The sequence below is a fragment of the Zingiber officinale genome, chromosome 6A, assembly GCF_018446385.1.
Source record: "Zingiber officinale cultivar Zhangliang chromosome 6A, Zo_v1.1, whole genome shotgun sequence".
Taxonomy (NCBI): Eukaryota; Viridiplantae; Streptophyta; class Magnoliopsida; order Zingiberales; family Zingiberaceae; genus Zingiber; species Zingiber officinale.
The window spans coordinates 136,790,607-136,803,121 of NC_055997.1; the positions used below are offsets into that span (position 1 = coordinate 136,790,607).

General features: G+C 37.9%; 2 protein-coding genes across 3 annotated transcripts; both read left to right on the top strand.

Annotated features, from left to right (window-relative positions):
- The first annotated feature begins 441 nt into the window (after positions 1-441).
- Positions 442-5,649, top strand: LOC121998261 (WUSCHEL-related homeobox 8-like). Of its 2 annotated transcripts, XR_006116464.1 has the most exons (4): positions 442-633; positions 1,124-1,642; positions 1,727-1,818; positions 5,588-5,649. XR_006116464.1 is itself a non-coding variant. In XM_042553096.1 (3 exons), exons 1-3 carry the CDS (start codon positions 489-491, stop codon positions 1,732-1,734), a joined length of 672 nt encoding a protein of 223 aa, XP_042409030.1. In that variant the 5' UTR covers positions 442-488; the 3' UTR covers positions 1,735-2,129. The 2 variants fall into 2 exon arrangements, 1 of the variants encoding a protein (XP_042409030.1); XM_042553096.1 differs by lacking the exon at positions 5,588-5,649 and having other exon boundaries at positions 1,727-2,129.
- Positions 5,650-8,572: 2,923 nt separating this feature from the next.
- On the top strand, positions 8,573-9,338 carry LOC121994461 (uncharacterized protein At4g08330, chloroplastic-like). The gene is made up of 2 exons (XM_042548483.1): positions 8,573-8,764; positions 8,839-9,338. The coding sequence occupies exons 1-2, from the start codon at positions 8,748-8,750 to the stop codon at positions 9,197-9,199; spliced, it is 378 nt and encodes a 125-aa protein (XP_042404417.1). The 5' UTR covers positions 8,573-8,747; the 3' UTR covers positions 9,200-9,338.
- The last annotated feature ends 3,177 nt before the right edge of the window (positions 9,339-12,515 follow it).

Consider the following 12,515-nt stretch of genomic DNA (forward strand, 5'->3'; position numbering starts at 1 on the left):
ATTTATTTATTATCTTCAATTTTTTAGTAAAATTTGGAAAAAAAAATCATGTTCAAATAATCAATTACATTATTTATTATTTAAGCTAGGATTTGCACAAATTTACACTAAAAATCATAAATTTAATAAAACATTTTTGTAAGTATAATATATTTGATACCTATTTAAGTATTACTATTATCTTTTATGTAATCAGTCAATCAAATATATTTCCTAAATTTGTCATCTATTTATCTCTTTCCATATGTTAAGCGTGCAATTTATTGGATTTTTTTTCCTTTTTTTTTTAAATCACATTAAATATTTGATAGATCACCTTACAAATTCAAACCATTATTAGATTTTCTAACTTCCGTCCACCCTGTCCCGATCTGACCGTTCATCCTAGACGCGAATCTTGACTCTATACCTCAGAGTCTCAGATTATTGATTTCCACTTTTCTTCTGCCTCCTCTCACTCATCCTCGCTCGGAAGCTGTGGATTCAAGATGGAAAATACAGCTCTGTGTGGGAAGGTTATGACGGATGATCAGATAGAGACATTGAGGCGGCAAATCGCCGCCTATTCCACCATCTGCGAGCAGCTCGCGGAGATGCACAGGGAAACCACGCTGCGCCAGGAATCCTTCACAGGTTCTTCCTCCCCTCCTCCTCCTTCTTTATTCAAGCGCCGTCCAAAAATTGGATCTTTACCTTTCCTTTTTCTTTTAGTTGAATCCATGTTTTTTCTCATCGTCTACAATGTGGTGATTTTGCCAGTAAAAATTGAATCTTGGCGCCCTAATGCTGCAGTTTTGGATCTTGATTTGTACGCCGGCAGCCAATTTTGATTGATAAAGCGATATTTTTTTTGGCTGTTTTGATTGATAAAGCGATTTCAAGATTTTTTTTTTTTTAGTTTCTTTCTTCTAGGTTCTTTTTTTCAGCTTCAAAAAGGGTTCTTGCGAGGGCAAATTCCTAGGAACCTAGGTGTCTGACTTTTGCAGAAAGGCATGTGAGTGGTTGATGTCGAAATCATTACGATCTCTCTCGGCGAGAGATTAAGACAATAGTAGACGTTTTGTTCCACAATAATTCAATCCGTTGATTCAAGGGTTACCGAATAATATGTCATTGCTTTCAGGAATGGGAATGACTTCTTTGTACTCGGACTCTGCAATGGCATGTGGAAGCTCCAAGATCTCTGCGAGGCAGCGCTGGACGCCGACGCCGATGCAGCTTCAGATTCTGGAGAGCATCTTTTACCAAGGGAGCGGCACTCCGAACAAGCAGGGGATCAAGGACATCACCGCCAAGCTCGCCGAGCACGGCCAGATTTCTGAGACAAACGTCTACAACTGGTTCCAGAACCGAAGGGCTCGGTCTAAGAGAAAGCAGGCGAATCCAACACAAAACAATGCGGAATCCGAAGAGGCCGAGTGCCTCAATGCCAAGAGAGCCAGGACTGAGAAACTGGTTCCCCAGAGCAGTAATCTATCCCCTGTAAGCGATGATCACCTGTTTCAGGATGTCAGCTCCGAGTTGCGATTCGTCGATCAGGATCACGGTGGAAGCCGAGCTGTGTATTCGTTCATCGATGCTTCGAAGGTTGCCAATGGTTCCGGGGGCATGGCTGTCTTTGGCAATTCTTGGTCGAATCCAAGTGAGTAAAGTAGCCATGAGTTGTTTCCTTTTGAGTTCATTAATTCAATGAGTGTCTTAACTCTTCCTTTCACAAATATTTCAGGCTGGTGAATATGTCGTAAATCTGTTGATAGAAGCTGAAGGAACACAAGATCGCTGGTCCATTTATGAAGTTTCTTTGTGAATTTTCAAAAGGTAATAGAATTCCTTTTGTTTGTTCTTCTTCTTCATGGTTCTAATTTGAAACAGTTTTAACTTTTTTTATTATTTCTTTTTCGTTTTGTTCAAAGAGGGGATACGAAATACTAGTGTGTGGTTGTTTTAAGTGGGTTTGTTCATGTTGATGTGAAGCATGTAATCATTATTTGTGGCACTGATTGTTGATCAGTTTCGAGTTATGGTGCCATTGTTAGGTTAAAATAATTGACTGTGTTCATATAATCACCTTGTCATTCATACATCAATATAAACTAAAAATTAATCCCATGAGAAAGTTAACCAAAATGTGCTATTGATTCTCATCTCCTTTTCTTCCCATGTTCTTTTATTGTAGCATTCTGAGCATTCTGAGATGTGCATGCATATGCTTTTCCAATGGAATTGAGCGATTGTGTTGTTTCTATAGCTAGGTTTGGTTGGGTGTAATGTAATCTTGCTTGTAATGTAATCAAATTTGTAATGTAATGTAATGTAATCTTGATTACATTACTATGTTTGGTAATGTAATATATGTAATCTTTGATTACAAGGATGATTACATTCTTTTGTTTGGTGTCAATTATTTTTTATAAAGAATGTAATTCGTATTATTATAAAATGACAAAAATATCCTGCGACCTCTACCGATGGCCGCCGCACCTCTGCCGGAGCTTGCGGCAACCAACGGTCGTCGCCGTTGGCCTCCTCCGTCGACAGGCGCCACCGGCAACCGGCAACGGCGACAATCGTCGGTGGCGGGCGACGGTGGTCGCCGGCGGCGGCGGTGGTCACCAGCAATGGCGACGGCAGGCGGCGGTGGCTGTGGAGGCGGCGAGTGGTGGTTGCCGGCGGTGGCTGACGGTGGTTGCCGGCAGCCGACGGTGGTCGCCGGCCGCCGGCGATGGTCGCCGGCCGTCGGTGGTGGTCGCCGGCGGCCGGCGGCAGTGGATGGCAGTCACGATAGACTAGGGATATATTCGACACTTAAATTTTGGTTAAACGATGACCTCGTAATGTAATCTGATTACATAGTATTTGCTTTGTAATTCAGATTACAAAACTTCACTACCTTTTGTAATTCAGATTACATTACATTACATTACAAGTTTAAAATTAAACTAAACAAAATAATCAACTTGTAATGTAATCATGATTACATTACAAGGTAGATTACACCCTACCAAACGTAGCCTTAAGTTCAAAGTTAAAGGGGGTTGATGAGTTGGAGGAATGGACTATTGCGTTTACAACGATGAAAAATAAAGAAGATTAAAGCATTTCATGCTTACGATGTCGCGCTAGCGCGTCAATTTAGTGTTGAATGTAGTTGAACTTTGTTGATGTAAAATACCAAAATTAGACGAATATTAATAAGGGAATTTTCAGGAATTTTTGGAAATTTTTCGGGAATTTTCCGGAACTCGTATGGACGAGTGAACGGGGATAAAAACGGGACCCGGAAAAGTCTGTTTAGGCTACCCATTTATGTGAAGAAAAGTTTATTTTCTTTTCCTTTTCTAATTCTTTTTCTTTTTATTCGTTTTCTGATTTCTCTTTCGTTTTCATCTCATCGTGCGCGCCGAGCCTTCTTCCTCACGCGCGATCTCTGTGCACTAACCGCCGGCCCGGCGGTTTCTTCTTCGCCGAAGCCCTCCTCTGCCGTAGCCTTGCCGCGGAGATTCCCAGCGCCGCCGCCGCAACTCACAGAGCCGCCCGACTCCTGATTTCTTCTCCAGTGTGCCCTAGCATCTTCGCCGACGCCGCCTTTCTTCTTCTTCCCTACCCAAACGTCGGCGACGGGCGAGCCCGCCGGCTGAGTCTTTTCCTTTCCTCCGGCAGAGCAAGAGCCGACCGACTGCTCTACCTCCCGATCGTCGGCCATCATCACTCGATCGCCACTGTGCTTTGCCGCCGCCGACTCTTGACCCGAGCACCACTGCCGGCAGTCCGAGCTCCCTTCTGATGTTCGGGCCCTAGCCACAGCTTACACAGCCGCGACTTCCTCTGCCTTAGGTCGGGTCGACTTCTGATTTCCTCTCCTCTGTGCTGCCGCTGACCCCAACAATCGACTTCGACTATAGGGTGCTGGCGTCGCCCGATTTCTGACTGTTGTTTCTGCCTTCGATTGCCGCCCAGTGGTACATTCTGTGCCCTAGTTTTAGCCTCACTTCAGTTGAGTTTTTGGCGTTAGGGTTCCCAGCATCAGCCTTGTTCGGTCCTTGGTCGTTGCAGGCAGTAAAGGAAGAGGTAAAGTGTTCAGGTTATGTTTTTGGAACATGGTTTGGAAGGAAAATGGTTGATGTGGTTTGTTTGTTTTGTTTCCAGCAGCTAACATTCCTTAACGGCAGAAATTCTAGCCCACAACTCTTTGATATCAGTACAAATTAGTGGCTGTGAGATTCGACTGAGGCATTCAACTCAGGTGAGTGATATTTCGTTTGTTAGGTTAATCCTTAAGCTAGGATGATTAGGGTTAAGGAACTAACTCTAGTGGATCCACTGGTTTTATTTAATTAGAGTTCGTTAAGTGTATTGGGTTGATTAGTTGGATCCAATTTAAAATTTCTTAATTGGATTAGAATTTAGTTTGGCTAATTGTTGTATGATAGAATTAGCTAAACTAGACCTTTGTTTAATAACACAGGACTTTGACGCGAGACGAGTATCTCGATTATCGGATTGGACCATTTCTTATTGGAGGCGAGTACTTTGACTTATGTCTTTGATATGCATAATAATATGTTTAACATATAGCAGTGATTGTGTAATCATTTTGTTCGGTTGGTCACTACATGATAGTTACATGGTTGCTTGTTTATTTATTCTGCACTGCATATTATTTAGCTGATCATATATGCTTTAGGTAGTGACCCAACCACATGCTATGTTATCTTCTGGATCTAGGATTTATTTGATGCCCTATCTGATTTGTGTACCTTCTATCTGATACATCTTCCAGTGGTACACACTTTGTATTATTTATATGGTCATTACTATGTTATTCATGAGATTCTCATGCTTAGTGTCATGCATCATGATTGCATGCTGTGTGATTGTCGGCTCCACTATGGTTGAGCCCATCGCCAGTTACATGTACTGCACACACCACCACCACCCATGGGTTAGTGGTATATCAGGCAGGTGTGTGGCGGTTCTGCTGTTTGGCTCCATTGGTCAGGTGACTCAGCGTGGTAGCCGGCAGTCAGTTCCGCTCTGTTTGGCTCTGTTGGCATTTAGTGTAGCAGCGTGGTAGCCGGCAGATGGTGGACTTTGTTTGACTCCGTTGGTCAGATGACTCAACGTGGTAGCCGGCAGAGATATCCTCTCCGTCATCGTGTACCGGGAGATGAGAGCATTGAGCTCCCCCATTTATAATTTGAGGTCAGAGGACAGGAGTACTCCGACAGCATTCCGTCCACTCTGTTGCTCATCAGGAGCAGTGATGTCAGAGTGCACGGACACCATATGCATTTATTGCATTTATTGTTTGTGATTGCTGCATTTACTTGCTGCATTTATATGGATGCATATGATTGACATGCATACAGGATTATGACTTCCCCGGTCTGACGACCCTGTTACCTTTGTACTTTGATTCCGGTTAGTACAATTATCTCCTGATTTCGTTTCAGTTGCATTTATCCTTCTCGTATTCAGGAGACTGTACGCATGATTAGTGTTGTCTGTTATTTGTTTTATTATGCATATCAGTTGTACCTGCTGAGTGTTGGACTCACCCCGCTTCCATTGTTGATATATTTTTTAGGTTGAGGCTGTCAGGAGCAGTTCCAGTCGCTGGTTCCCACAGCACGTAGTGCTAGTCCTCTGCTAGCTTTGAGTTGTTATTTTATTTTAGCTTTTCTCTATCAGACTTTGTTTTAGTTTTGTTTTGGATTTTTACATATGGATATTGTATGGAATCCTTCCGTTTGATGGACTTTTGGTATGATTTGGATTTTATTCTACTACATGTCTGCCTGAACGGCAGAAGAGGTGAGTTCGTTAGATTTGAGCTTTACGAGTGTAGTTGAGTAGGGTGGATTTCGAGTCAGAGTACTATTATTTGTGATTACTATTATTAACTGCGTGGTTGTGACAGTCAGAGGCTGAATATCTATATAAACTGCGTGGTGATTGTTTTTATTTATTGTTATAATTCCAGCCGCCTGTGGTTGAGGTATATGTGTTATGTAGAAGTTTCAGATTGTCCGTCGTACAAGGGAGGTGCTGCCGAAATTTCTTCGGGCAGGGACTCCTCTGGGGCGTGACAGTTGATACTGACTATTAGAATTTAGGGATGACAATTCCACCCGAATCCGATGGAGGATCCGATACCCGACCCGAATGGAGGAGGGTATGGAGGGACTATCAATACCCGATACCCGACCCGAATACTCGATTAAATAATATATATATATATATACTAAAAAAAATTTTCTTTTTTCAAAATCAATTTATTATTTTTTGTTGATATTAGGAGGAGAATATAGATGTTTAATTTATTTTTTTAATTATATATATATTTGTTAATAGGATGTTAATTTTAATATATTTTTGTAGAATGATAATAGTTAGATAGAAAGAAGAAAAATTAAAATTATAAAAGATATCCGATCCTTTAATGGGTATGGGTATACCCATTGGAGATCCTATACCCGATGGGTATGAGGACGGAAGATATAGAATCCGACCCGAACCCGATCGATTGCTATCCCTATAAATAAAATTGGTGAAAATAATAATAATAAGTGAGTAATTCAGCCATATCAGACTTGATTCGGATTGCGATTTTATAAATCATGAGCTCGAGCAGATCATGGTTTTATAAACCATGAGTCACGTTCTCTAAGTTAGTCGGAAGTCATTTGCCTAAGTCGAAATATTATGTTAACAGTTGTCGAGGTCAGCCACGACCAACAAAATGATCCCTCCTACTTCCGACCCTCACCCTGTCTACATTGGTCAAATAATTAACGCCATGATTAGTTACACTGACATGGACAAATAGTTTGAAATTTCGGCATGATCACAACATACATGTATCTCTTTGATAAACATTAAAGTACACGAACCTTTCAAATCTCTCAAATTTTTACATTTTTCTTCTTCTGTCTTTGTTTGTTCTACTGAACCACTCAGACGCTTTTTGACATGGGATAATGTACATAGGGACCTCCCCCACTGAACTGTCTGGCTTGATCGACACGTTTCCTACGAAACAATAGGTTCCTTCGTGCCGCCTCGGCTACGGTGCTCCGAATGATTAATTACACGTTTAAAATTAGAATTCCAGCTGGGTAACGGTAGCGATTTTTCTTGGAATTGCTAAATCAGAAGGGTAGTAAAAAGTTAATAATGCACATTCCTTAAAATAATAAATCTAAGAATAAAATTATTTGGATGGTCTTGATGAAAGTTTTTTTTAATTTATCATGATAATAAATAGGAAATTTTCGTGCGGTCGATCACTCAAATTAATGATTTAAAAAAATTAAATATATAAATTATCAAAAAAAAATCGCTGATAGAAAATATTTTGTCCTAGATATTGAATAGAGAGATGACGTACAAAATATACAAATCCATTGGCTAAACTATTTATAATTATAATTGGATTATGGTCGTAATTTGATCATAATCGATTGTGATGCCTCTCTAAATTTATCATCTCCCTAAAGTATATTTTGGGTCTGGATGGATAGTCAAAGGCTATCCTGAGACCGTTGACAGTAGGCAAGTGATCAAATTGTTGAGCGTCGAGCGGGGAATAACTTTTGACTATATGTTCTAATCCAAACTATGACAATAAATCTAAAGATAAATCACAACTAATTACGATCACCATTTAACGACCAAGAGATCTGGCCTTTGGGGTACATCGCCTTAAGACCAATCGAAGTGTAACAGTACCTCTCATTAGTGTCTGTCACAAATCATGTCACTGGCAATCTCTCTATTCTCCGATGAACTCCCTTGTTCAATCATCAAGTTAATAAATTTGTATTGTATTTTTCACATAATAAATTTTGGGAAAAACTAAAAACTCATTTTATGATTTATTCTTAAAATAAGACGCTTCATCCGTAACAGTTATATTAAAAAAATTGTATATTAGAGTATCCGTAACGCTAATTCGTTATAATATCCACTATCTCATCAAAAAATATGGGACACACTGTCACATACTCATTATAACAACATATTTCTTTCACTCACATCCTTTTTAACATTAACACTCATTATTTATGAGTCCCACTATCTACTTATTCATCCCTTTTATTAATTTTTTGAATAATATTAAAAATTTTATAATTTAAAAAAGAAAAAGAAAATATTAAAAAATTTTGAGGATGCTCATTATATTATAATGCCCATTTCATTAGAGGATGTTAAATGGATATTATAATATTCATTTAACATTCCATTAAGGATGTTCTTACTGTTATAATTACGTGGTTGTAAGAAGCAGGTATTTAAAAAAATCATTGCAACTCTCATGTTTTTTGATTTACTCCATATATATGATACTAAGAAGCTAGGATAATTCCTATGCAAAGACGATTTAAATCTTACGATGTCAAAATCCATCTACCTTCTTCAATTTATCGAATGACTGATCTGTAGCCGTCATTAGTTGGATCGAAGGCCTCGTTACGTTGATTAAAAAAAACATTTCACGCTCTAATAATTTACCTACTTTTTCAAGTCCAGTCCTCTTTCACCATATTTCAAAGTCAAATCCGAACCGTGCGGTCCAATACAATCCCGCAATTCAACATCTAGAAATTTCATTCCGCGTCTGCTTTCTTCATACTCCTCGAGCCATTCCAATCTCCCCCTCCATCGATCCCACGTCCGACCGACCGACCGACGTCGTTCGTCCTCCTCGTCCGGTCAACAACCGCCACGATTCTACGATATCAGCCATGGCCAACATCTACCGGTAAATCAAAACCCTAATCGATTTTCTCCCCTTTTTTTGTGTGTGTGGTTTTAGTTTAACCCAAGTCCTGGTAGGTGTGCGGAGTGCGGGGTGGACCTCAACCTGAGCGCGGCGCACCTGTACCCGCCGGACGTCTACTTCGAGGCCGGCAACAAGGGCAGCATCTCCTTCTCCTGGGTCGACGACTCCAAGCTCCGCTTCGTTAAGGAGGACCGCATCAGGCCCTTCTTCGAGACCCGCAACTACTGGGGCATCCACCGCAAGCGCACCCGCCTCCTCTGCGACTCCTGCGGCGGCCTCCTCGGCCACCTCTACGACGACGGCCCTCCCATGATGACCGGACACGGCCAGCTCGGATTCGGCCCCAGCCAGGCCATCCCCCGCGCCCCCAGGTACCGCTTCAAGATCAAGGCACTAAACACCTCCTCCTCTTAATTCATACTTCTCTCTGTTGTTGTTTTCCTTGTTTGTATAAATTCGTGATCTTGGTGATGGGAAACGACGCTTTGGCTGTCGATTTGGTTGTTGTAAATTGAAATGATCGCAGATAATAAAGTTCGTTTTCTCGAACAAAGGAAAAAAAATTTCTATGATTTTCGATTGTTCTCTAAAAGTTTCTATTCCTCTATCTTGAGCAAGTTCCATCATTCCTATTTTTTTTTGCCTATTTTTAATCCGTGAGGAAACACATTGAAGTAATAGATATCTTTAACACTTGCTAGGATAATTGCAATCATGTGTGTTGTCCAATGTCCATTCTAACGTATGGATTGCTTAACAATCAAATGAAGATATCCATATATTGATATTCTGATGAGTCCATTATATGTTACAGTTTTGTATTGGTGTTGCGTGGCATTGAAAATCTGGAGTTTGAACATTGAAGCAAAGTAATTCATTAACCAGCATATTCTCATTATTTCTTACCTGTTTTTCTGATAGGGATATGGAATTATGAACACTTATCTAGGTAGTGTTTAAAATATTTTTTCAGCTTCCATGTTCTATTGAAGGGTTGGGCTTCTTTCTTGACTTTGTGAAAGTGCAGCAGCTTCCTTGATCATAGTCAATTTCATAGGCAAACTCTGACCCCAAAAGTTATCACAATTTCTCATATTTTAAAGAAGTACCTCTTAACTTTCAAGTGCTAAAGTTTCTTCTCATAATATTTACTGACTCATTAAGCATCTTGGCTCTTAATTTCTACATTAGACCTTGCAAACCAGGCAGGAACTAATTACATTGCATTTGTAGATAGCAATTGTATAGGTAAACTGATGCCTGATAGGACATGATAATAATCATTTGCATATAAACATAAACCTTTATGTTTTCTTAGATCAGTAATTACATGGTGATGGTTTCATCTCTGTAGGTTCTAATGTCTGAAACTTGTAGACTATAAAATAAAGCAAAATGAACTGTGTAATACTCCTTATCAATCCACTAATTAATAGTTTAGCCTATGCATTTGAGAATGTTTGTCTTCATATTATTATTCGGATCAAGGACCAAGAAAATGGTCTTCTTGCTATTTTCAGCAAGGTTGTAAAATACAGGTTCATATGGTTAACCATTTTACTTTTTTTTGAGCATAATTATTGAAAAATCTAGAAGCATGTAAACCAAATATAATATCAATACAATAGGTGGAGTAATAGATGGAGTAAGCTGATGCTATTCATAAAAAAATCTATATCTTTCAGTGTGACAATTTAGAGATTATTTTTTTTATTTTATTGAATTCAAGTAAATGAGTACTAAGAAACTTTTCTTAGTGAATGATTTTGGTAAACAAAAAACATTTTCATCAATTGTATTAGATATGATGACTTCTAAGTTAGTATCAATTTCATCTTGCCCCTGGTGCTATGGTACAGTAGAAGGACACTAAGTTGTTACCTAGATATTCACAGTTTGATCCCAAATTTAGTATTACCTAGTTGAACTTTTTTTTATATCAATTTTATCCTTATTCTCACTTTTGCGTTTCAATTTCACATGATTTATTATTCTTAATCATGTTAGGTTTCAAATTTAAATGGACTATATTATCAACTCTACTACTTGTTAACTTTTTAAATTTAAATTGACTATTACCAATTCTATGTCTCTGTGTGATTTTTTTATCTTTTCAATGTATTTTATCATATGCTCATTGGTTTTTTTTCTTCTTTTATAATAAATGTAGTTTATTTCCTAATATATTAGGTTTATTTGAATCATTATTGAATTTAACCACTATAGTTCTTTTTCGTTTCCAATTCCTAGATAAAATTGCATTATTTCACATTATAAGAATTATGAATTATTTTAGTACAACTGCTCTGCTCATTCCTATGGGATTGTGATTTAGTATCTCTTTTAAGAATGCTAGAAATTCAAAGGGAGGATATTCCCTTGAATATTTCGGTGATGCCCAATAACTAATTGTGAGCTCTCTCTGGGGTTATGGTATAGTAATAGAGTATTTAAGTTGTCATTTAAGTATCAGTAGTTATGATATAGTAATAGAGTATTTAAGTTGTCATTTAAGTATCCGTGGTTTAATCCTTAATTATGATATATTTATAAAAAAAAAAAATTTCAAATGAGACACATAATTAAGAATTGCTGAACTTCTGAAACGTCCGTTGTAAGTACTTTTTAATTTATCCTAATAATTGATAGAAAAATTTTATGGTTGAACTAGTCAACCAAGACTCAGTTAGATTTATCATATTTTTTTTTTCCAAAATTAGAGCTTATAAGCTAAGCTTAGCAACAGCTTGCGTGATAGGAGCTATAAGAAAATCAACATTTAAATTTTAAATATGAAGAATATTATAGATGTCGATTTTTAAATCTATACAAGTTATATTTTAAATTAATTTGATAGACGAATTTAAGGACATCCACAGTGGTTAGAACTCATTTAGAGCTCTTTCGTTATCACGTCTACATCACATCAAAAATTAAAAATCTCATATATCTTTTCACTATCAAAAAATCTCTCAACAACTCCTTCATGGGTCTCACACTTTTCACTATATATAATTTCTATTTCTCTTCTATATTTTATATTATACACCATTAAATTTTTATAAAATTTAAATTTATAAATTGTTAACATGAAACTTCATGGTCTCATATTTTTTTTAACCTCCAAATCATATATATATTTTTTCCTAATTTAAAAATAATTTTCTAATTAAAAAAAAAAAATTGGTGAAGAAGCGGTTCCATACAGATGAAACCGTTTCTTAGCAATGGGGAAAAAGCTCCCTCCCACAATGGGAGGGAGCTTCTTCCATTTTGCCACGTCTGCAGTGGGAGCTCCGCTGTGGATGCTCTAAGAGCATCCATAGTGGATAGATCCCATTGAGAGATCCTTCGTTGCCACGTCTGCATCACATCAAAAGTTAAAAACCTCATACATTATTCCACTATCAAAAAACCTCTCAACAACTCCCTCATGGGTCCCACACTTTTCATTATATATAATTCTCATTTCTCCTTCATATTTTACATTATACACCATTAATTTTTTATAAAATTTAAATTTATAAATTACTAACATGAAACAACATTAATAATTAAAAAATACATAAGTATTATAGTGCATCAAATAAAAAGACATAAATTATAATAATAGTCCTAAAAATAAACGTAAACTCATCTACACCAAGCATGTCTCTGTTTAATTTTTCCACCATTTTCTCATGTAAATAAAGTTGTCCTGGTGTCATCTCACTGATATCCTTCATAAGAA

Coding starts and splice junctions, on each gene's coding strand:
- LOC121998261 (XM_042553096.1), top strand. CDS start 489: ATGGAAAATACAGCTCTGTGTGGGAAGGTTATGACGGATGATCAGATA. Junction 634..1,123: donor GCGCCAGGAATCCTTCACAG/GTTCTTCCTCCC, acceptor CATTGCTTTCAG/GAATGGGAATGACTTCTTTG.